General features: G+C 34.3%; 2 protein-coding genes across 2 annotated transcripts in view; both read left to right on the top strand.

The window, feature by feature from the left end:
• Nucleotides 1–12,550, top strand: part of LOC129740907 (ecdysone receptor-like) — a 109,212-nt gene extending 96,662 nt beyond the window's left edge. Inside the window, exon 3 of the mRNA XM_055732558.1 lies at nucleotides 1,839–12,550. Within this exon, the coding sequence (XP_055588533.1) occupies nucleotides 1,839–1,852 (14 nt within the window). The 3' untranslated portion in view covers nucleotides 1,853–12,550. The remainder of the gene's footprint in view (nucleotides 1–1,838) is intronic.
• LOC129740905 (ecdysone receptor-like) overlaps nucleotides 1–25,436 on the top strand; it is a 618,558-nt gene that overhangs the window by 498,244 nt on the left and 94,878 nt on the right. The window lies entirely within an intron of this gene.

Genomic DNA, 25,436 nt, shown 5'->3' with positions numbered 1-25,436 from the left:
TCGAGAGTTGAGAGTCGAGAGTCGAGAGTCGAGAATCGAGAGTTGAGCGTCGGATCGACCGAGAATCGAAAGTCGAGATTCTAGAGTCGAGAGTTGACAGTCGAGAGTTGAGAGTCGAGAGTCGAGAGTCGAGAGGCGAGAGTCGAGAGGCGAGAGTCGAGAGTCGAAAGTCGATGGTCGAGAGTTGAGAGTTGAGAGTCTAGAGTCGGGAGTCGATAGTATAGAGTCGAGAGTCCAGAGTCGAGATTTTAGAGTCGAGAATCGAGAGTCTAGAGTCGAGAATCAAGAGTCGAGAGTCGAGAGTCGAGAGTTGAGTGTTAATAGTCGAGAGCCGAGAGTCGAGAGCCGAGAGTCGAGAGTTGAGAGTCAAGAGTTGAGAGTCTCGAGTCGGGAGTCGATAATCGAGAGTCGAAAGTCGAGAGTCGAGAGTCAGGAGTCGAGAGTCGAGAGTTGAGAGACGAGAGTTGAGTGTTAAGAGTCGAGAGTCGAGAGTCTAGAGTTGAGAGTTGAGAGTCGAGAGTTGAGAGTCGAGAGTCGCGCGTTGAGAGTAGAGATTAGAGAGTCGAAAGTCGAGAGTCAAGAGCCGAAAGTTGAAAGTCGACAGTCGAAAAGCGAAAGTTGAGAGTCGAGAGTTTAGTGTTGAGAGTCGAGAGCCGAGAGTCGAGATTCGAGAGATGAGAGTCGAGAGTTGAGAGTCTAGGTTCGATAGTCGAGAGTCTAGAGTCGAGACTCGAGAGTGAAGAGACGAGGGTCGAGAGTCGATATTCGCGAGTTGAGTGTTAAGAGTCCAGAGCTGAGAGTCGAGAGTTGAGAATTGAGAATCAAGAGTCGAGAAACGAGAATCGAGAGTTGAGAGTCGCGAGTTGAGAGTCGAGAGTCAAGAGTTGAAAGTCGAAAGTCGAGAGTCGAGAGTTGAGAGTCGAGAGTCGAGAACCGAGGGCCGAGAGTCAAAAGTCGAGAGTCTAGAGTCAAGAGTCGAGAGTTGAGAGTTGAGAGTCTAGAGTCGAGAGTTGAATTCATTGTGTTTCGAAAGCATTGTTGATTTTGTAGATCTTCCTTTTTTGTGACATAATTTCAAAATATTAGTGTAATGTGTGTGCACCAAGGTTGCTGATAAAAATTCTGTACTTTTGAGAAAAAATCTGACTTTTTGTGATTTTATCCAAAAATTCTGTGATGGGTTTCTTTGATGCTCTATCCTTTAATTTCGTTGAACATTTATGATAAATTGAGTATGTTTTACATTTTATAGAAGAAAAATCAATTTACTTTACCAATTTACATAATCAACTCTTTTTTCTCTAATTCAAAGTAAGATATCAAAATTATATATTGGTCAAAAAAATTAAAATTTTTGAAATCCATTCAAAATTCAAAAATTTTGTGAAATCTGTGAATATTTCAAAATTATGCGACACAAATTCTTTGAAAATACTTTTTTTTAAATTCTGTAAAATTACAGATTTTTCTGTGAATGTTGCAACCTTGGTGTGCGCATCAAATGTTTCCAGAATGTTCAAGCGAGCTTTGCCAGTCAATTTTGCTCAAAAACGGCTCAAATGATGGAAAATATTTTCAAACAGGGAGCCAGGGAGCCATAAAGTTTTGTAAAATCAGTCAAAAACTACACAGACTTTTTCTTTACTTTCTGACCTTAAATTGAAAAAAAAATGAAAAATTCAATATTTTTTTTGAGAATTTTTCTATTGTTCTCCCATATGTGATTTTAAATTATAAATAAGATTCAAATTACATTTTTACTGAAAGTAATTTTCTAATATGTAATAAATGTTACAAATAACCAAACTAATAAAATTTATTTTTTCTTCTTTTTGCAGGTAAGATTTATTAGCCAACATGAATACTATCGTTTAAGAGTAAGTCCTAAATAAAGTTGAATGTGGTCCTATATGTATTTCAATATTTAAAAAAACTCGAAACTATCTTTTTTATCCTTCAAAAACTATTAAAGATTACGTCACCTACACAAAATAAATTTTGGTTGATCATCACTGGGATATTTTCGATAATTTATTTCCTTTTTATGAAGAATTATATATGAACTTCTTCTAGCACATTGCTTAACACATTTTGTCAACCAAAAGTCTGATAATCTCTGGCAATTTTTTTTACCGACTACCTACTCAGTTCCATATGCCAACAGCTTTGAGAAAAAAACAACTCACATCCCACAAATATCAATCATAGCAGAAAGACCACCCCCCACTAAACTAACTACTAGTTAATCCGCATGCGGAAATCCATCCAACCGACCGGTAATAGACCCGAAAATAGACAAATAAAAACAGGCGAAACTCCTACAAAATTGCTTTCAACGTTCCAAGAAGTGGGATTGAAGGGAGGCCAACGAAGGAAGAAAAGACGCATCATAAATAATTACACACCCGGTGTGTCGGTAGGACTCTGACACTTAGTAATAATCGCGGTTGTATCAAACCCACGCGACAACAACCTACAAAGAAAGCGTAAGCTGAACCAAAGTATGAGAAATTGTAATACGGCGACGACGTTTCGGGTCCAACTACAAATGATGATCAAATGGTTTTGTGTAGCTACTAGAACGCACTTTGCTATCGTTAATTTTCATCTGTGGCTTTCCCTAAAGCTTCCACACGAGATATGTTAACAACAATTTTTTATTATGAGGGATACGAGATTTAGGCTTATTTTCATTTGATTTGAAATTGTTGGAACAAACAAAAATAGTAGAGTTTTTTTTTAAAGAAAAAAACAGACGAATTGGCGTTTTGTCTGTGCTAAAATAAGGAAAAGTCTTTGATTTTTTCTCACACCGTTAATAGAGCTGTTTAAACCGATTTTGCTCGAATAAGGCTTAAATAGTAGGTAATATTGCCCTTCAGGAAACCTGAGAAAATTTCACTAATTCATCGAAAATTTCGAAAGTTTTGGTAGAAAAACTTAAAACATTTGGTTGGTGCGTGTGTAGTAACTCATTCTATGGAGCTTCCACGGGAGAAGTAAACAACTGTTTGCAGTGTGGACGATGCGTGATTTGAGATTTTCCTCATTTAAGTTGAATTTTGTTGAAAATATAGTTCTATGGGAAAACAAAAAAAAATAGACAAATCCATCTCTTTTTATGCTAAAAGTTAAAAATGTGTGTGCATTATTCCACTCACTTTCAGTCTAGCTGGGTGGACAGAATTTTTTCAATTTTGGCTTAAATTGTAGGTGATATTACCCTTCAAGAAACCTGAGCCAATTTTTCAAACCCATGAAAAAATGAGAAAATTTTGGTAGAAAAACTGTAAAGAAATTGATTTGTGTGTGTGTATGTCGAATAATTTCACAGGTTTTCTGTGGGTCTTGGCGTACCGATTTCGCTTAATTTAGACATGAATGATACATAATGTTACTTTCTGAGAAGTGTGAGAATTTAATTTAAATTCTTCGAAAATTGGAAGAGTTATATTAAAAATACTATTTGAAAATATATATGTGTGTGTGTATATATATGTAAAATTAATTTATTGGCTATCATTGGAGTTGAGAGGTTCGATTTTGCTCAGTTTAGGCTTAAATGATATATATTATAGTCCTTTAAGGATTATAAAAATTGTTTTGAAGTTCATCAAAAATTGAAAAAGTAATAGTTAAAAAAGTATTTTGTGTGTGTATGTCAAAAACTTTCCCAAGCTTTTAAGTAGAACTCTGTGGGCCAATTTTGTTCAATTAAGTCTCAAATGTGAGATACTAAGGTGGAAATCGATATTTGTTTTCCTAAAAGTTGTAACAAACATATTTGAACTTGTTTTCTCTGATTTAGTCCCTATCCTCAGAAACAAAAAGAAATCAATCAATCATTTTCAACCCAAGCCCAATCAATATTGTCGGTAACACGTGTCAGTGTCAACGACGGTTTATTATTTTCGCACCTCGGCCAGAAATGGTCGCCGTCATGCCTTCGTTCTATTCCGGTAAAAGACGCAACTAAACGATATCATTCATTAAGCCATCCCGGATCCCTCGGGAATAAATTTAGCGATAGATCTTCCCAGTGACAATGGCGACCGGCGATGGAAAAGCCGAAAATGACTGTGCGACTTTTGTGACACGCCAACCTTTCGTGCCCGCCATAAGTATCGGAAATTGCCGATAGATTTGACTAATTCCTTTCTGAGCGAAGAATCTGGCCTAATATTCTTCCAATCAATGGGACCGGAATTATTCAATCTAGTAAGCCGGCATCAGTCAGCAGCTGGAAAAAAAATCAAATGGGAAAATAAAATCAATCGAAGTAGGCTCATTGAAATTCACCTCGTACCCTCACAGCAGTATACAGCAGGCCGGTAGTTTTGGCCTTTGGATCTACCGGTGAAAACGGAAGATACCACATCATTCGGCTTGCTTGCTTGTGAGTTTGAATATAGGCCTAACAGGCCTAGAACGTTCAACATTCAGCGCTTTTATGGTACCTGCCCGGTAACCTGGCAACAGACCGGTGTCCAAACGAATCGCGGCCTACTTTTTCCACCATGTAGGCCTATTATGATTTCCCACCTCTCACCTGTTCCCTCAAAACCCCAACCTGGTTCCTACCTCTCGGCAACTTCCGCAGTAGGTTTTTGGAAACTCGACCCCTAGCCTAGCCTAGAGCCAAAGAGAGAGGCGGTTGGGTTTGTTGATTGATTTACTTTAGGAAACTGCGGAGCCACGCGGAAAAATACCTTCGCGTGGTGCCTTTATTTATTCAACATAACCCTACATGGGTGATACCTGGTAGGCAATTCTAGTGGCACCAGAAAATGGGTTCACTTGACCAATGGCCTCGGAATGACCGCAGCGGCAGGCCGGCCGGCCTCTTAGCCACCTAAATCCGCGGCACCTGGAAAGAGGGAGGTCATCGGCCTTTTTCCGGTACAGGTTCCCCAGAAAATCGATATCACAGCAGTAGGCCTACCGGAGCAGGCCGGGGATTCAACAATGACTTGCTACCACTTATTTAGAAAGTGAGGTTAGAAGAAGGTTAAGAAAGGTGGGCAGGTTACCACTTTATGACCGATTGATGGTAAAATTGGGATTTTGGGATGTTCGGAATTGGACCCACACGCACTTTCTGCCTTTCAAGAAGGAAGTTCCAACTGTTTTCGTTGATGGCCCTCGTATTGCCGGTGACATTCCACTGAATGACTGTGTCAAGTGGAAGCTTTCAGGCCTGGTTCCGTTTTCAGCCGACAACCGAAGGTCGAAGAGTTTTGTTTTTGTTCTCACTCTCAGATCGGGGCACGATAAAAACGTGACATCAGGTAGCCGCACTTTGAATATTAATTTCTTGTTCTCTTAAAATTGCTTTTCCATATGTGTTTAAACGTATCTAACCGATTAGAGAAGAGTGACGGCTGATAGACGTTTTACAACTTTTTGAGAATCAGGCCCATTGTTGTTGTGAAAATGAACGTCGCTTATGGCGATCTAGCTTAAAAGAGTATTATTGACTCGAAGTATTTTTGTTATTGCATTCCAGATGAAACTGTCACTGTTTATTCTTTATTGATTTTATCGACTCATTTACATGCAAATGTAATAGGTGGGGTACGATTTGTTGTGTTTACTAACAACGAAGTTGTTTGTGGTGGTCATTTTTAAGTTCTATGAAAAACGAAAACTTTGCATTAAAACTTTGCTTCTCTTTACTTCTTGCAAATAAAATGTAGAAATCGTTCTTTAAAACATCAATAAAATCAACTCTTAAATAAGTAGTGTATACCCACCGGCTGCCCACCGGGAAAATTTACTTAAAACGGTGGTCAACCCGTGCGCAAAATATTTGGACCGCTAGTGGGGAGATTTTAAAAATACTCGTAATGGACAGCAAAACGAACTCTGGCGGACATCTGGCAGATTTCTAGCAAGAAACTTTTCGTTGACATGTCTCGCCTGTATTTTTTTGTAAATGTAAACATTACATTACAAGGCAGCTTCGAAGGAAATTTCATCAATTTCCATCCAAAATTTTGGAAGCTGACAAACACCCATTTCAAAATGCTTCTAGCATAAGGTTGCTAGAATCATGGCATTTTTTTTCTAAAAACCAAGCAAAATTCGGGCAATATCCGAGTAATATGTTGGCAAATTTAGTCAAAATCTCGGAGTTATTTAACCGAAATCAAAAAGAAAACTTTTTAATTATTTTTTTCATCAAAATACATAAGAACGTTTTCAATCGTATTTTAAGGCTTCATAAAACCGTTTATGATTATTTTGATAGAAATTAAAACAAAAAATTAGTTTCTGGTCGCAAAAATAAAAAAATATCAAATTTTTGTCCAATAGAGTTTTTGAGTTATATTTTGCACCGGGAAAATCTGGATTTTTTCAACAAAATACGGGATCGAACTTTTCCAAAATTTTGTTTGAAATGTCCGGGCAAGTTCGGGTATAACCGAGAAATCTGGCAAGCTTATTCTACCATCTAACTGTCAGCTTCTAGTTTTTAGATAGGGCTTGTGGTAAAACCACTGACCATACTGACTGGACACTCGATTTCGTTTTCTGGATAATTTTTCCAGAAAAAAAAAACAAAAAAAAATCATTTTTCCAACAGTACGCAATGTCGATTCCAGAGTGCGCATCGATCGATTTGAAGAAATGCTATCCCAGTTAGGAAATGCCACCCAACTTTAAAAATAAAACACGCAATTTCTACGATAAAATCGGGCTAAACAGGACCATTTTTCCTACAGGGCATTTTTTGTCAAATTTTTCAGGTTCGCCACCTGCCGTCGGTATTGCGAACCTGCAAAAGCTGAAAACAAAAAATTAGACAGAAAATGGTTGAATTTTTGTTCTAAGAGTCAAGTCAGTGTGGTCAGTGGTAAAACTGAGTTGGCAAGTCAGTTGCCTCCTGAGTCAAATCTGCGAGTTCGAGCCCAAGAGTAAACTGGATAGGTTTTTCAATCACTGTCTGCTAACTGCAACGTTGATATACAGTCGCGAATGTCATAAAGTTGGTAGCGTAGCAGGGCTATTATTATATTTTTTCTGGATTCTAGATACCGGCTCTAAAACTAGAGTTATACATTTTAGGCCTTCAGCTTCTAGCTTGTAATTTCCAATTACAAGCCTTTAGCTTCTTGTAAATAGCAACTGACGTCTGGCTTCCATCCTGGAAAGTCTTAGATTTAGCTTCTCGCTTCTAGCAACTAGCATCAAGCTATCCAGTCAATAGCTAGATATTAGCGTTTAGTATCTAGATTCTAGCTTCTGCTTGTAACTTTAAGCATCTAGCTACTAGCTTTCATTTACTAGATTCCAGGTATCACAATCTAGTTTCTATTTGCCATGCTATAGTTTTTTTTATCTACTAGCTGCTATTTTTCAAATTCTAGTTTTTTTTCCTAGCCTTTAGTTGTTACTAGCTTCTAGCTACTAGCTTCTAGCTTATGACTTCAAGATCATGTGTACTAGATTCTTGCTCCTAGCTACTAGCGCTATCAGTTTTAAGCATCTTTTTTCTAGTTATAGCATCTAGCTACTAGCTGCTAAATTCTCGCCTCTAGCCTTTAGTAAAGCTTGTAGCCTCTATCTTTTAGCTTCGCGCTTTATGCTTTAGCTACTAGCATCTAGTTTCTAGCTTCTCGTCTATACCTTCTAGTTTCAAGCCACTAGTTGCTAGGTTCTAGCATCTAGCTACAAGATTCTAGCTACTAGTTTCTAGCTTCCAGCTTCTATCTACTAGCTTCAAGCTTCTAGCTTCTAGCTACAAGCTTAAGGTTGCCAGAAATTTTTTCAGCACGTATCCGGGCCAAACAAATCAAGGCAAATTAATATAAAAACCAGGCAAAATCCAGGCTTTTGATTTCTACAACGACGACTAAAATCCGGGCAGTATCCGGAAAATTTTTATCAAAAATCAGAAATTACTCAAAAAAAACAAGGGAACGAAATGAATAAAAACTTTTTTTTTTTATCAAAATTCATCGACAGATTTAAAATCGAATTCAATGAAATTAGGGCAACCGGCTCGAGCCGGACTGTCCCAAAATTTTATATTTGATATTCGGGCAAACCGGTATGAAACCAGGAAATCTGGCAACCTTATTCAAGCTACTAGCTTCTAACTTCTTGCTATTAGCTACTAGCTTCTAGCTACTAACTTCTAGCTACTAGCTACTAGATACTAGTAACTAGCTTCTAGCTTTTAATTAGATTCTTCTTGCTACTAGCTACTAGCCACCAGATTCTTGCTACTTTTTTCTAGCTTTTAACTAATGGTTTCTAGCTTGTAAAAATGTACTGGCTTTTAACCACTTTATTCTGATACACGAAATTAGCTTCTGCCTTTTAGCTACGGGCTTTAAACACTAGTTGCTAGCTACTGAATTCTAGCTTCTGGTTACTAGTTTCTTGTCGCTAGTTACTGGCTTGTACTATTTGCTACCAGCTTCTAGCCTCTAGCTTATGGCTTCTAGCTACCTACTAGATTTTAGTTTTTAGCTACTAGCTTCTAGAACCACTTGAGATCTGCTTATAGCTTCTGACTAACAGCTTATACTACATTATAATTTTTAGCTTCTCGCTTCCAACTTGCACTTTTTAGCTTAAAATTCCTAGCTTCTTGCTAGTGAATTTTTAACTTCTAGCTTTAAGTTGTCAAGAATCATACAACAGCTCAAATCAACAGGCACTATGCGACGATTCACAGTTTTTCTTCTATCGGAGCAACTTAGTTAAGAAACAGTTTAAGGAAATCAACAAACGTTTTCGTCTGAATTTTCTGTGAATTGTGTTGGAAGAATTTTGTCTTAGTTCAACACAAATTTGTATGAAGTTTTTCGTAGTTTTGTCTGATTTATTTTTCTATGAATTTTGTTTTAAATTTGTTCAATTGTGCCAGAATTGTCTGAATTTGGTTTGCTTTTAGCTTGAATTTTGTCCAAAGGGGCCGTTCAGATAATACGTGGACAGAAAAATGAGATTTTGGACCCCCTCCTCCCCTTTCATGGACAAGCGTGGACATTTGACAAACTCCTACACCCTCCCCGGATGTTCACGTGGACAGATTTGACAGTTAGAAAACACCACTTTTTGCCTTTTTGTTATAGAAACGGCTGATTTTGTAAAACCGAATAAAAATTTCCTGATATTAAAAAAAATGAAAAATTTTAAATTTCTTAACTATCATATTTATCAATTGCTTTCAAGTAGCTACTTATTGTTTAAACTTAAACTGGAAAGGTATGCCATTTTAAGATTTTGATTTAAACATCTTAAAATTTATTCACTTTTAGAAAATATTTTGAAAGTATGTATGTCAACGTGGACATGACCCAAACCCTTACCCTCCTCTCCGTGGAAAAGCGTGGACATTTCCATACCCATCTTCCCCCACTATGTTGTCCACGTGGTATGTAAACGGCCCCTAATGTGAACGCCATAAAACAGTATAATACTTCAAAATGTTCCTTTTATAAGAGAAAATCCAGGATTTTTTTTGAGAAATCGATGAAAAATATCTTTAGTTAGGGGCTTAAATCATTGATTCATAACTTTTTAAACTTTCAACGCAATTTATCAAAATTAGTAGGAGTCAAGTAAGACATGTAAGTCATGTAAGTTATTGATTGAGTTCAAAATGAGCGGAATCCAACAACACAGTCGCGTAAAAATCATGTAAACAAAATGGATTAGCACACACAAAAAGGCAAAAATATGTTCGCTTTTAATATGGAATCGATGAAAATTACCTTTAGATAGGAATTGTAAACTTCCGTCTATAACTTTTTAAGCTTTCAACGCATTGTATCAAAATTAGTAGAAGTCATATATGACAATATTCTTTATCGATTGAATTTAAAATGAGCGGAATCAACCACCACAGGTACGTAAATATCATGTGAACAAAATCATCTGCACACACACAAAAACGCATAAGCATGTTCATAATTCGTCAGACTAACCCTACAGACCCTTAAAAGCGCGGCTTTAAATTACTAGAAAATCCAGTGCTTTATCTTTAATAGGAACGCCTTAAAAAGTATAAAATGCACTTCAAAATGGACTTGTTATGAGAAAAAAAATCATGTTTTTTTGTGAAATCGATGAAAATCACCTTAAGTTAGGAATTTAAATCTTTCGTCTATAACTTCTTAAATTTTAAACGCATTTTATCAAAATTAGTAGAAGTCGTATATGACGATATTATTCATCGATTAAATTCAAAATGAGCGAAATCCACTAACACTGTTGCGTAAAAATCATGTAAAAAAATCGATTAGCACACACAAATACGCATATATTGATGAACAATCAAAATGAATTTAGTTAAAAATCTCTTAAAGACTTATCTTACTAATTTGAAAATTATTTAATAGGATGACAACCAAAAGAATCATCCATTAAATTTAGGGTGTTATGAGCAATTAAAATTTGAAAAAAAAAACAAGAAAAATTTAAGCAGCATACAAGATTGTCTAATTCTTTGAGTTTGACTGTAGCCATTTTTATAAAAAAAAAATAAACACACGCCATCGTGTTTCCGTTTTGACTGGAGGACTGCTAGTTATCTTCTATCTCTAAACCAGTAGCACGATGCAATTAAAATTCATTACCCATATCTAGATTCTACACAATTACGCTCGGGGCCCAAAGAAAGCTAAGAGGAGCAGAGCAAATCGAAGAAGAGAAAGTGCCAAGGCACCCGCACCACTAACAAGTTGAGTGAGACGCGTCGCGCCGCAGCAAAACACTCACTTAGAGAGTCGCCGCGCCGATTCGATTTTTGAATGAAAATAAAACCCTCATCTGGCTTTTTCTTCTTCTTCGGCCTAGGTTTTGGGGGGCAGCATTAGATTCGCACAACACCACACCGTGGCTATCAAATCTGATGTTTTTTATTCGTCGTTATTTATCTACATCTCCGTCTCTATGTTAGCAGTGAAACATTTTTCGAATCTTGATCATTTTTTCCCTACTTTCTGCTTCGTACAAAAAGAGGGGAAACACTTTCTTTCTTTTGGAAGGGGGTGGGGGGTTGCGATATGTTTTTTGTCCCTCTTTTTTGATCACTTTCTTCGTTTGCGATTTGTTGATTAGACCACACCGCGCAGACACTTTCGTTCGAGGGTGTGCTCTTCTTCCTTTCACTAGAGGTATCTCAAAAATCAAGAGTAGTTGTCTCATTTCTTTTCGAATCTGCACCACTTCTCTCACTTCAAACTGTGATTCAGTTTCGAGTTGTTTTAGTATAGTCTTACATTAGAAGAGCCACTAACTGGTATGATTTAATCGTCGGAACATGCCTTAGAAGAAGAAAGTTTGTTGTCGGAGTGCATTTCTTTTCACTGTTGCGACGATGTTATGTTTTCGTTTGGGTTCGTTTTTTTTTCTTTCTTTCCTTCGAGTTATTTTGTTTTGAAAACTTTGCCGGTTACGGCCGGCTGACCAAGATTCCGTTTTCACTTTCAGACCCAAGTGGTTTGAAGTAGCATCATGCTGTTGGGGGATAGCTGTGCTAAAATGTATCAATTTGAAAAAGTTTGTATAGCACAACATCTTTTCATATTATTAGATTTTATCAGATACTTATTTCGATTTTTATTTCATTTTGAACGAGAATTTGAATACCAACACATTGACAAGAGCTTAAACGGTTTAATCTCAAATGCCATCATATTCCTGATTTGAAACTGAGCAAGGATCAAGGTCAGGATCAGAATCAGGTTTTGGATTATAATCGGAATTTGGGTCTGGAGCAGTTCGTATAAATTAAGATCAGGATCAGGATCGGGTATCAAAATTGAAATCCGGATATGCATTTGTATTTAGTTCAGAATCACAATAAGAGTAAGAAATAGAATCAAGAACTGGATAAGAATAAACAGGATTGGAATCAGGATCAAGATCGGGTTAAGAATCAATGTCAGTATAACTTTAGGGATCAGGAACTGGATCTGAATCTGAATCAGGATAAGGCTACAGACGAGAATCAGGGTTCGGATTATAGGTTGAATCGGGATTAAAATCATAGTGAAGGTCAAGAACAGATTCAAGATCAAGATCAAGATTATTTAGGATAGGGTTGTCATCCGTCCCGCAAAAAAAATGAATGAGAAAAATACTTGTTTTTGCACAAAGGTTTATACTGTAAATACTGTATTATACTGTAAAATTTTAATCACCAAAGCTTTTATTATGCTTTAATTAAACAATTTGACATCGCATACACAATGGAATAGATTGAAAACAGGCCTGAAAAAATATTTCAAATACTTGACATTGTGAGTCTTTCAACATGGCGTCATTTTCTGCCTTTCGATTTTGCAATCAACTTGGCGTTAGTCAATTCAATGAGTAATAGCTTTATTATGATCATATTAATGGCTGATTAGTTAAAAGTTTTTATGAAAGCCAGCTAAAATTTTGGTGTTTCGAGGGCTTTCATTTGATTTAGAGCGATTTACACCATTTTAAACTTACGCGGAAACCGCCAATTCGACTTCTTGTTTAGCCCTTTTACCAAATACCCGCACAGTAAACGAAAATTACCGAGTTCGGTAATTTTTTTTACCGAAATCCTAACATGTGTAAATCATTAAACTGTTCGGTAATTTTTTCGGTAAAAAACTAAATGAACATCGGTAAATGAAGAATCGATTTACCGATGTTCGTTTATTTTTTACCGAAAAAATTACCGAACAGTTTAACGATTTACACATGTTAGGATATCGGTAAAAAAAAATACCGAACTCGGTAATTTTCGTTTACTGTGCATATTGTAGATGTTTCATGAGATTGTCAGTCATCTAAAGCCTTGAAAAGAAAAGTGAATGCCGCCATCTTGGATTAATGACGGCGTCAAGCAATCATTTTTTTCTCCTACGAGTTGGGCCCATTGACTCAATAATCGTATTGTAGAGCTATTTATACCACTTCCGGTGAACTGAGGTACCTTTCAAAGACTTTTATGTCAAAAAAAACACATATTACTTATCAAAAATGTGTAAAAATAGGAGTTCCAATTCAAATATGTGCAATCTAGCCTGAGCATGTCATGTTTTGACATCTTCATCGAGAACTGTCACCTAATTTTATTACGGTTTTAAAATCAAGCGTTGTGTGCCTTTATAAAACCCGCAAAAAATAAACCTTGGAACAAACTTCTTAGACCATAATAAAACAGTTAAAAAACTTGCTGCATTTAAAATGTCATAATAAAACCAGTATAAAACTTTAAATGCTAAATAACTTAATCTGTGTTTTTTTTTGTTGGAAAATTACAGTTTGTTTCTGTATTACAGAAAAAATTTGAAAGTTATAAATAATGTCAAACTTGTAGAAGCCGGAATAGTGGAAAAGTTTGCGATTTGTTTTTATACTTCAGTGCAAAAGAAGTTACAAAACTTTTCAAAAGTTTACTGGCGGCTGTCCATTTTAAGAGTATATCTAGCTTCTAACATTATGTTGCTTGCTTTAAACATTCTTACAATATAGCAATAAGCTAAAACTTCGACAATTTGGCATTTAGCCTTCTAGCTTTTCGTTGTTTGTTTCTAGTATCGAGGTTCCTGTAGCTAGAATAGCACTTATCACTTCTAGCATTTGGCTTATAAATTTTAGCCTAAGCTTTCTAGAATCTAGCTCAAGGTTGCCAGAACTTTTCCCTCGCTAATCCGGTTAGGCAAAACCGGTCAATTTTATCTTAAAACTTGGCAAGATTCGGGCATTTGATTTTAAAATTTTTAACCCAAAATCCGGGCAATATCCGAGCAAATTTGGTTTAAACACAAGAATTATTCGAATATCGTGTTAGGCTTCCAAAAATCCAAAAATTATTTTGATAAAACTCGATCTAAAAATGTCTTTTTTGCTCGTCAAAACTGACAAATATAATAAATTAATCTGAACTTTTTTGTTTGATTTTCAAATCAAGTGTGTTGAGTGTTATTTTAATAATGTCGTATAAATGTTTTTCTATTATTCATCCGTTTAACCTGAATATGGTCCAAAGTTTCCTAAGCTTCCACTAAATTTTGTAGAATGTTAAGTTGTGATTGGTTTTTTTTAGCCATTTATGTGTGTTTTTTTCCGCTGCTGATTAACGTCGGATTTATTAGTTGATGCTTTCTACAATATTTAACGTATTTAAAAATAATGCGATTTTCATTATTTTAAGCCAATTTTTTTTTATATTTCTTGTCATTTCAAGATTTTTCTAAATGTGATCGTATTTATGTTAGAATCGAAACTGAAATTTGTATAGTTCGTTTCTTTATTTTGTCTTATTTTTGAATGAGGTTTACCTAAATTTTGTAAAAATTTTGAAAAAAAAATTGTTGGAATGACTTAATGCATTCCGATTTTTGAAAAAAAAATTCTGAATTACGTCTGATTTTGACAAATTCTTGTTTGTTTTATCCATTTTAATATTTTTGTTATCTTTGTTTCAGAAATTTTGATGAAAAGGATGATCTTTTTCGTTATTTTTGTCATGGTAGCAGTTTTCGGCAATGATATTGTTTAAATACCTTCTTCACAGTTCAGTTCATATCATGAAGAGAGTGCAGAAAAAGATGCTTTTAATTTGTATGGATCATTTGCACACTTCTACCTACCCAGCAAACATTTGTACCGTTTTGTTTTCACCACCCGAAAGTGTTGCACCATCCACGCTGAAAACGAGCATGAATCGAGTTTTGCACCCACCTTTGTTGGTGTTCGTGAAATCGGCAGTGTCAACAGAAAACTTAAAGCTGTCAAAAATCCATTACAGCTGGTATTTGTTTTCGTTTGACTTCGAAAATTGAAATGAAATTTACTTTAGTTGATCATTATCTTTTAAATAATATGAAAATTTTAGCATGAATTTATATATTATGTTGAATTGTGAAGATTTCAGATTTATTTTTCTTGGTAGATTCGCCTCTGGTTCTGATGATAACTGCAATACCGGCTGATTCTGGGCGGTCTATGTTTGCTGCTGCTAGACTGCAGTTACCCCAGCTTGAAGGTTCCGGTATTTTGAACGTTTATTCCTCGCAAATACCTCGAGTACCTATTTCCGTTTTCAGATGACAAAATAAAAATTCTTGGAAGTCAAATTGGCGAACTCAGATCGCGGAAGTCGGGGGAGAAAATTTTGCTAACAGACCGAAACGAACGAAATTCAAGCTCCCAATGCGGGTGTAGTCTCGAACTACCGTTTTTGAAGGGCAACGGGTGGGAATCCGGGACTTGGCGCAACCGAGCATCGTCACCCTAAGGCACAGCTCGAAGCTGGCTCGAAGTAGTGTAGCTTCGATGCAGCTGAACGCTTCTTGCTGTGGAGACCAATTTATAGGACCCTCCCGAACAACACCAGATCTTTGGGTTGGCCTTTTTGCACTCGGATTTGCTGCCCTTTTTAGGCATCGCCCGGAACCGATTGCAGCAAGCCTTCTGGGCACATTTCTTCTTGGGAGCGTTGTTTGCTTTGGAACGTGCCATCCAGGTAAAATCCTCCGCCTCTGTTGGAAACGGCACTGGTATTGAATCTGGAACAAGTTTCCGTTCTTCGGGATAATAAAGAGAAAAATCAACTCGAACGCAATTTTCGCGGTATAGAAATAAACCAACCAGCTGATATTTGTTTACATCGGGAAGCACGTGCTGTCAAAATTCATGATAGTATTGGTGAGAGCGCAAGCAACACCGAATATTTTCAGAGTGTTCCACCCTCCACTTTATGGTGCACTACCAGTGGACTACTCATCGTGAAAACGAGCATGAAAACAGCAAAAAGTGCACTACCGGTAGTGCCCGGTGCACCACCACACGAAAACGAATTCTCTATTAGTCAGGTATATCTTAGAAACAGCATAATTATTCCAAATCATATAGCAGATGAAATGATCGAATAAAACTTACTCAAATATCATTTGGCTACAGAAGTGGTGACGATTTGGCGATATATCTATAATGGCTGGATTCCAATCATTAAACGGTCGATTTTATTTACCCTCCAAAAGGTATAATATACGAGTATGAATAATTTGAGCTAAAAAAAGGAATTTGAGATAACTTAATCCATAGCTCTATATCAGCAGACTTCGAAACTTGGTAAAAAAATTTCGGCATTTTTTCGAGGAAAGGAAAAGTCACGTTCCAGTGTAAAATGAAGCTCCTCTTACTCATCGTAAATAAGAAATTTCAATGATATTTTAAATCGCCAAATCAAAAAAAATAACGACTTCTGAGCAACATACTCACCGAATAAATCATCATTCCCCGATTTGTGAGAAAATGTGTCTTTAATAAGTCAGGGAAAATCACTTATTCAATCTTTTATGCGATATTGATTAAAATGTAATTTTTTACGACCTTAATTATTATTTCTATTACGATTTTATGTTGGCTGAGTATAATCCAAGTTGTTTGAAAATTTTAAAATCTTTATCATTTCCATCTACTACATTCATCAAACATGATTATCAAATTTGGGCAGCATTATCTCTTGGATAACACGACTGCCTGAAAATGATGAGCATAAATCCAGGCGTCAAATTAAAATTTGTAAAAAAAAATTTAAACTTTCATAACTTTCAATATTTAATAAATTGTTGGCACGGAACACTTTAACGAAAAAAAAAAAATTATATACCAAAAACGCATTGTTCTTCCTCACGGTTTTCAAGAGCTAAACTATGACCGAAAACATTAAGCTTAGAAAAAAAATGACAAACAAGTTTCTCCAACCATGACGTTTCGCGTTCCCATGCGTCATTTTTATTCAGTTTTTCCCTTCTCTCCGTTACCTTCTTTTCTATGTTTCTAAATTTTCACAAATCCGCGTATTTGTGTGTAAATGACCGTGTGGTCGTTCATTATTTTTGCACGTTGCTACCGGGCGGACGACCGAAGGAGGAGAGGGTGCAAAAAATTAGCACAAAACAGCAATCATCGAGCATGGTTCGGTTGTCACCAGAGCCCGCGCGCGAAGTAACAGTGACTAGATAAATGTTGAAAATTGAGAAGAAGGAGAAGAGGAACTGCGGTGATGGTACATTTTAGATACGCTAGTTGATTTCTAATTCACACCACCAAGTGACGGTAGTAAAGCGCGAAAAAGACCACGGGCCAAGTTCAAGTTGGCTAAATTTGCGATTACAATCGGATTATGGTTTTGGAATTTTAAAAACGTGCCAGTTACGCGAAATTGATCGCTTCCATAAATTAGAAGGTGAGCCAAAATGGTCGTGTTCTGTTTGGTCTAGCTGCCAGGGAAGAATAAAATAAACATTAGCATCAGTTTAGTCTAATTTAGGGATGATAATAATTGTAGCGCAAAACGAGTGAGTGTTGTAAGTGGTTTTTGAAAAGTTGTTCCAAGTAGGCGAGCCCTACATAGAAAATTTTATAATTTTTTTCTTTGTTATCAAATACACGTACAATTTACCTGATCAAAGTCGAATACATCATCTTGAACCTAAAAAAAAGTTTTCTCACCGGAACAAAGTTCATGTTGATTCAATTTGCTACCCTACATGGCGACCGTCATACATAGGTCATTTTCACCCTTCTAGCCTAGTTCACATCTTCCCAAGGCATCTAGTTTGATGCACTTCAAGTTCGAAAGATGTTCTTGGCTGGTCGGAGTTGGAGCACGAATGCAAAAACACTCCCCGTTTTCGCTCACAATGGGCCATTGTCGTCATCTATGATAATCATGAATGCGGGGAGGTATTATTTCAAAGCTCAGGGAAAGGGGAAAAGTGCAACTTGCATCTTTTAAAACTCTACAAGGGGGTCCAATGAGAAGATACCCCGTGTGAGATAGCCCCAGTTCTCTAGCAGTAATGAATGAATGCATGCATGGGGATGGTTCGTGAACTTCAGTCCAGCTAGGCGTGCGCAAATACTTAGTATTTAGTACACTGCACTGATGCTGTCCGGCGAACCATTCGTCGTCGACTTAGCGCTAGGGTTTCGGTATTGAGCTCTGGTTCAAGGTGACTGGACAGGCAGATCTTAATCTTGTAGCGTGTAGCTTCGCAAGGGAGTGTTGAACTTGAATGCATTTTCGTTTCAATGCATCGCCCGGTGGAATTTAAAGGGAGCAGTGATATTTAGTTGACGGTGATTGATCTACGATTATGTCAGGGCTGTCGAATCGGTCATCGAACACGTGTCCCCTAAGGCTTTTTTTTGTAAATGATTTGAAACATAGATTTATAGAAATTTGACTGATTTATGCTTTGAAATTTAAAAAGACTTTGTTGACACCACTCCAGAAATGTTTCATGCATTACATTGAGGCATTTATAACGTGTGGATGCCTCGGAAATACAGACATTTAAAAAGTACAACATCATGAGCAAATGTTTGTTATTTTAAGACCGATGATCAGCTGAGATGCTCGAAATTTTCTAAAATGAGATCGGTTAACTTTGTTATGGATTTTTTTTCTAAATTAAATTAAAAAAAATAAAAATAAATAAAACAAGCAGAAATAAATAAAAAAAATATGAAATAAATAAAAAAATTGAAATAAATAAAAAAATTGAAATAAATAAAAAAAATGAAATAAATAAAAAAAATGAAATAAATAAAAAAAAAGTAATAAAAAAATAGAAATAATTAAAAAAAATAGAAATAAATAAAAAAAATGGCCATGAATAAAAAAAAAATAGAAATAAATAAGAAAAAAATAGAAATAAATAAGAAAAAAATAGAAATAAATAAGAAAAAAATAAAAAAAAATAAGAAAAAAATAAAAAAAAATAAGAAAAAATAAGAAAAAAGAAATAAATAAGAAAAAAGAAATAAATAAGAAAAAAGAAATAAATAAGAAAAAAGAAATAAATAAAAAAAAAGAAATAAATAAAAAAAATAAAAATAAAAAAAAAATAAAAAAATTAAAAAAAAAATAAAAAAAAAAAATAAAAAAAAATAAAAAAATAACAAAAATTAAAAAAATAACAAAAATATGTAACAGAAATAAAAAAAAATATGTAACAGAAATAAAAAAAAATATGTAACAGAAATAAAAAAAAATATGTAACAGAAATAAAAAAAAATATGTAACAGAAATAAAAAAAAATATGTAACAGAAATAAAAAAAAATATGTAACAGAAATAAAAAAAAATAAAAAAAATAAAAAAAATAAAAAAAAATAAAAAAAATAAAAAAAATAAAAAAAATAAAAAAAATAAAAAAAATAAAAAAAAATAAAAAAAATAAAAAAAATAAAAATATTAAAAAAAATAAAAATAAAATAAAAATAAAAAAAAATTAAATAAAATAAATTAAATAAAAAAAATTTAATAAAAAAAATAAAATAAAAAAAATTATAAAAAAAAATACAAAAAAAAATTAAAAAAATAAAAAAAAATTAAAAAAATAAAAAAAATTAAAAAAAAATTAAAAAAAAAAATAAAAAAAATAAAAAAAAAATAAATAAATAAATAAATAAAAAAAAAAATTAAAAAAAAAATAAAAAAAATTGAAAAAATCCAAAAATTAAAAAAGTCGCGAACGCCATAAACATGATTAAACGACTATAATCGAAACAAAAAAAAAAATAAAAAAGAATAAAAATAAAAATAAAAAAATAAAAAAATAAAAAAATTTAAAAATTAAAAATAAAAAAAATTAAAAATCAAAAAAAAAAAATAAAACGATTAAAAATAAAAAATTAAATTAAAAAATAAAAAAAATAAATAAATAAAAAAATAAATAAAGTAGAAAAAAAAATAAATTAGAAAAATAAAAAAAATTGTAAAAAAAATAAAAAAAATCATTATTGAATAATAAAAAAGCAAAAAAATAGATTGAAAAAAATAAAAAAAAAACAAAAGGAATATTTATAAAAAATATTTGAAAAAAGTATTTGTAAAAAATATTATAAATAAAAATAAATTTAAAAAAAATAAAAAAGTTAAGAATAAATAAGAAAATTGAAAAAAAATTGAATAATTTAAAATAAAAATTAAAAAATACAAAAATAAATTAAAAAGTTAAAAAAAATAAAAAAAAATCAATGAAATTAAAAATAGATTAAAAAAAAATATTTAAAAAAAAATTAAAAAATCTAGAGAAGGACTTTTAAAATTATTGAAAATGCAATGTATTCCGAATATCCGTTAAAATTTAAAATAACTCATATTTGCAGAATTCCTGATCTCAAGAACTATTATCAAATGAATAGTCGATAAATATTATCAATACTGGTCGCTTTGGTTAGAATTAATGACAAAAATGAAAAAATAAAATGTCAAAAAATCAAAAAAATACATCATAATATCGCAATCATAATCATAATACCATAATAATAAACTCAAATAAAGCAACACAAAATTTCGCCAAAATTCATCGAAAATCCGACAAAATTCTGATTGAACTCATACAAAATTCAGATACAAAAAATTGAAAAAAATCAAACACTATAGGGTGTCCCATTAAGACTTAGCACGATTTTGATACAATCGTACTAATTCTGGATGAAGTTTAAACATTAAAATTCTGCTGAGTTTTGTTGTTCACAGTTCAACTTAAAAATCTGTGTATCGTGAGCTCCAGATTTCATAGTTTTCGTGAAAATGAGAAGCATTTCCCTGGAATAGCGTGAATGATGTAATATCCCCAACATTTCGCTAAGTCGGTTGGAGAAAATGGAAGAAGTATGCATTGGCGTGGTCTGAAATTCGTTTCGAAAGTATGGAGAGGAATGCAGCTTCGTGAGCAAAAAAATCTGGGTGGAAACCAAGAATGGTGAACAAAACTTTGGACCGGAAAGTCATGCGTGCTTACGCTAGTAAGAAAACTTCCTCATTTGAGGATGTGACCAAAACGTAGATTTTATCCAGTATGACTGATTGGCCTAATGATATCACCTACAAACTTTCTATTGCTTTTATTTTTCTATACCAACACTGATGGTGTAAAAATATTTTTCGGAAAATCTTAAAGTTTTTAAAATAAATATTATTATAATTCAGTTACCAGTCTGTGCCAAAATGCATCAAAATGCAAATCAAAGATTCACCTTTTAAATCTCCTTTCTATATGCTGAAATATGACTGTTTTGCATCACGCGTTTGTTAATTTAAAAATTTCATCCAACCAAACATTAATTTTTAAGATTTTAGCTAGTTAAATTTTTTGTAGTATTTTTTACCCCTTAATGTATTTAGCACACTTATGCTTTTTCTTTGAAAAAATTTTTGACAGAAAAAATGTAAAATTTAATTCGAAAAAAAAACCTAAAATAACTGCGCAATGCCATCTCAAATATGTAAATCAAAAACTATAAATTTTCAAACGTTTTCATTTGATTTTTCATGAAAAACAAAGTTTGTTGCAACTTACCCCTTTTTCTTAGTAGGGTGAAAATCGCATTTTATTTTTGTAAATTTCAATATAACTGGCGAAATCAATAATTTTTCTGACTACCTCAATTTGATGCCCCATTAACCTTGATTCGGATCTGTTTGTCTTTAGTTGACAGGATCACGACTGATGTTTGGATACTGGGACTTTTTGCAATCGAAACTTGTGAAGCCGTTCTGCCGCTTCTCACGTCTTTCCGATGTATGAAATATTCACGAAATTTTCCCATTCGATACAGCGCACTTCACAATTATTTCACAATATTTACATTCGCACTTCAAATCAGCTGTATTCCATGTTTGATTAATTGAATTCATTCTATTTTCATATTTTTACTTCTGGAAAAAACACTTATTTTACGGAGCGAAAATTTTGATGTCCTTGCAAGGCAACGCCTACTTGAACTTCTCCTCATAAGTTCTCATAGGATCAGATTTACAAATTTCGAACGAGTTTTTGCGTTTTTGTGTGTGTAAGGCGATTTCGCTTAATTCAGATTTATGCGATAAAGAATATTGTCCAACACATCTTCTACACTCATAAAAGAGGTTGCAAAAATCCTATGCCTATTTGACCACTACATTCAAGCGAAACAAGAAAAAACATTTTATAGGATTTTCATCTTTCTGGATAATTCATTCAAAAAAAAAAAAAATTAATTCATAATGTAATGATTAGATATTAAAGTATTTTTCTCGATTTTTTTCAAAGAAAACCATAATTTTTTTCTTAAATAAAAAAATATTTTTCTAGTGATTGTGATCTTCTGTTATGATAAACATATTTGAGATTAAATACTGAGAGCATTTAAGGAATTTGAAAAACCTATAAAATTATAGGTTCTTTTGGGATCAGTCTGACGGGTGATAAAGAATGTCTGTGCAAGTCGGTTTTGTTCGCATGATTTCAGCGGAAATGGATTTAATGATTTCTTTGAATTTAGGCTCAATCGATAGAGAATATTTTCTTACATAGTTTCTACCAACTTTTGTAAAATTCATTGAAATTTGATAAAGTTTTAGTCGAAAGATTTAAACACTTAGCTCAAGGTTTTTTTCATAAATTTAACCGACGAATCAAAATTTTTGTTCAATTAAGGATCATTTTCCTGTGATTGTTAACCCGTTTTATTAGGTCCACATTTATTTTAAATCCAATACTGTATTTTTGAGAGATTTACAGTCTTAATTTATCAGTTCTCATGGGATCGGTTAGACGATTAATAAATAGTCTGTTCTTTTTTTTTCTTTGCATGTCCTATTTGTTCACATGATTTTGGCGGAATTTTCACAATTTCACTCAATTCGGGCTCAATCAATGGAGGATATGGTCTTTAATAACTTCTAGAAATTTGATTAAAGCGCGTTGAAAGTTATAAAAGTTATATTCGAAAGTTTGAGATACCTAACTCAAGTTGTGTGTGTATTTGTGTTGTAATCAGTTTTTTCACATAATTTTAACGAAACTAAGTTATTTGGTTTCGCACAATTTAAATTCATTCGATGGTGAACATTGTTTTACACGACCTCTGAAAATTTTATGGAAATACTTTGAAAACTTAAACAGTTATAGAAAAACAATTTATAGGTACATCTTACTTACGGTGTTTTTACCGATTTGATAAACAGAATTGCCAGAATGCTACCCTTGAACTTAGACCACCCATTTAAATTTTTGCGGATAAATTTTCTTCCAGTAATATTAACCAATTATCTTTTTTTTCTCTCTCTTTCCAGGTAAGACGCCAAATTCGGTAGCATTTTTCGGCATCCAAATGACTGCAACAATCGTAGGTATTTGCCGGGAAAATTGCAAAGTTTTTCGAAATTTGGACAGCAACTAAACGAGACGTCCAGCTGCGTTGCATTTGCCCCTTTCGGAGAGCAAAAACAAACGATTATTTGCTCAACTGCAGAGAGTCAGTCGGCCCAATAAATATCCCGATTTTATTTCGGAAACAACTTCGCTTCCTCCCACCACCCGGGGATTTAAACGAGGGCCGGGAGTTGTCGTCATCTTCAAACGTTTTTGCAACAGTTACTAACCTCAAAAAGTTTGTGTGTGCGATTTTTTTTTAACAGAAAACGCGGATTTCCGCGTATTTGAGAAGAATCCGTGGTTGCTCCAAGTGAAGAAAGGAAACACAAAGCGACTTCAAACTAATGCAATTTATTTCCCGACTGCCAGATTTCTCTGCGATATCACCGTGTCCCCTTCATCATCGTCGTCATCCTGATGAGCAAAGCGTAATGGAGTACCAGCGTGCAAATGACTGGAAGATTGCATCCAGAGAATTCGACGTCGTCGTCGACGACCGACGCTTGAAGAGAATCCGAAAAAGCGCGCGTGCAACAAATTAATCCTCTAACCCGGGGCTTCCCGTACCCCATCCTCCCCTACTTTTGGTTCAATAATACCAACCAGTCGAAATCGTGGTCTCAAATTGCGTCAATCTGAAAGTTAGTCGATGGACAAGGAAGGTTGGCGGAAACATCAGACGAGAGTCAATTCAAACACAAAATCCCTTTTCTGGATCAACCTCCGAGGAAAGATGGAGACGCAAGACCACCCCCACATTCTTCTTTTTCAGGAACCAACACACACGTTCCACACTTGCATAAACTTGAGGGATGCCAATCTTGTTTGTTGACTAAGAGTTTATGTTTTTGAGAACAGGACCCCCTGGTGGGATCGCTGCCAAGCATGAGATTTGTAATTTGCACAATCTAACATTGTTGTATTACAGTTGAAATCAAATTGGGCTCTCAAAAGTCTTTGTCTGAACAACAAAAATGTTAAAATCGTTTCTTTTTAAAAATAGAGTCCAAGGAGTTAAAATGTCAATCATTTGTATACAAATCAGTAGTTAGATTTTGTTTTCATGAAATCTAGTTATTCTCAACGCCAAATACACTAGTTGCGTTAGACGCGTTAAAGGCTTTGACTTAAAATTGAAGAAATACACAAAAAACCTCAGGAAAGATGAAACAACTCCAACGATTCATTACCTTCGCAGACGTCCGTTGAACAGTCATTTCAATCTCCTCTCACTTCTCACTCACTCAATCTATACCTTCAAAACCCAAATGTCAATAGGGGTTGTTCAAAAATTCAGTCGCCCAAAACAAAAAAAAAAGACGCAAATGAAATGGAACTTGTCTTAAATATTTCGCTAAAGCCAAACCTTTCCAAAACAGCAACAAAAAAAAACGAAACAAAAAGACAATCAACCAAAAATTCGCAAAGCCCAACCAAGACGAGCGGTTTTGCTGAGAGCCGAAGCGAAATTAAGATCATTGGATTGGACCCCCTACTAATGAGCCCCCAAATGCGATCTAAGTTATAGCCAATTTCCGCTTTTGGGCTGGCTGGTGCGCCGGTGATTTTCTTATTGCCCGGCTACTGCCCGGCTTACTTTTGAACGCGGGGCGAGTTGAAACATTTAAGAAGGAAGAAACCTCGGCGAAAACTTGTTTCGCATCCGTTTCGACGAGAGATGTCAGATTAATTATTAAATGGCACTATCCCGGTTTAAGGCAAAAGTGATCTTTGAAGAGAACGTTGAAGTTCTTAATATGTTTCTAAAAGCTTTAAATTTTTTACAATAGATTGGAGAATACTTCGAAATATTCCAAAGCTTTCTTGAGAGAACGTGGCGTGTTTCAATAGACAAAGTCGATTTGGGGTCGTTTTTGAATTTCTCAAACCATGAGGTCTAAAAAGCTTTGTTTTGCTTCTAAATTCATCCATGATTTTTTGCAGAATATTTTAGTAACGTTTACAAGAGCAAATTTGCACTTTTATGTTTGAATGGAAAAATTGAACATTTTGTACTAAAAAATCAAATTCATTTTTGTTTTTTTTTTCTGTGGCACTGAGCCTGCCTTTTGGTTTTTGTGCTAATTTATAAATTCTTTAAAGAAAGTTTTCCGTTTAACAACTTTGTTCAAAACCGGCTATTCGTATCTTATTAGACAAAAAAGTTATTGGGGCCTGAATGGAGGCATGACTTTCGGCATTGGAAAACAATAAATTCTATTGACATCACTGCTGGAAGCCTAGCTTGGTATTGCACGACTACTGTCATTTG

The sequence above is a fragment of the Uranotaenia lowii genome, chromosome 2 (genome assembly GCF_029784155.1).
Source record: "Uranotaenia lowii strain MFRU-FL chromosome 2, ASM2978415v1, whole genome shotgun sequence".
In the NCBI taxonomy this organism is placed as follows: Eukaryota; Metazoa; Arthropoda; class Insecta; order Diptera; family Culicidae; genus Uranotaenia; species Uranotaenia lowii.
The sequence above is the reverse complement of the archived record's forward strand: the minus strand, read 5'-3'. Positions and strand labels throughout refer to the sequence as shown.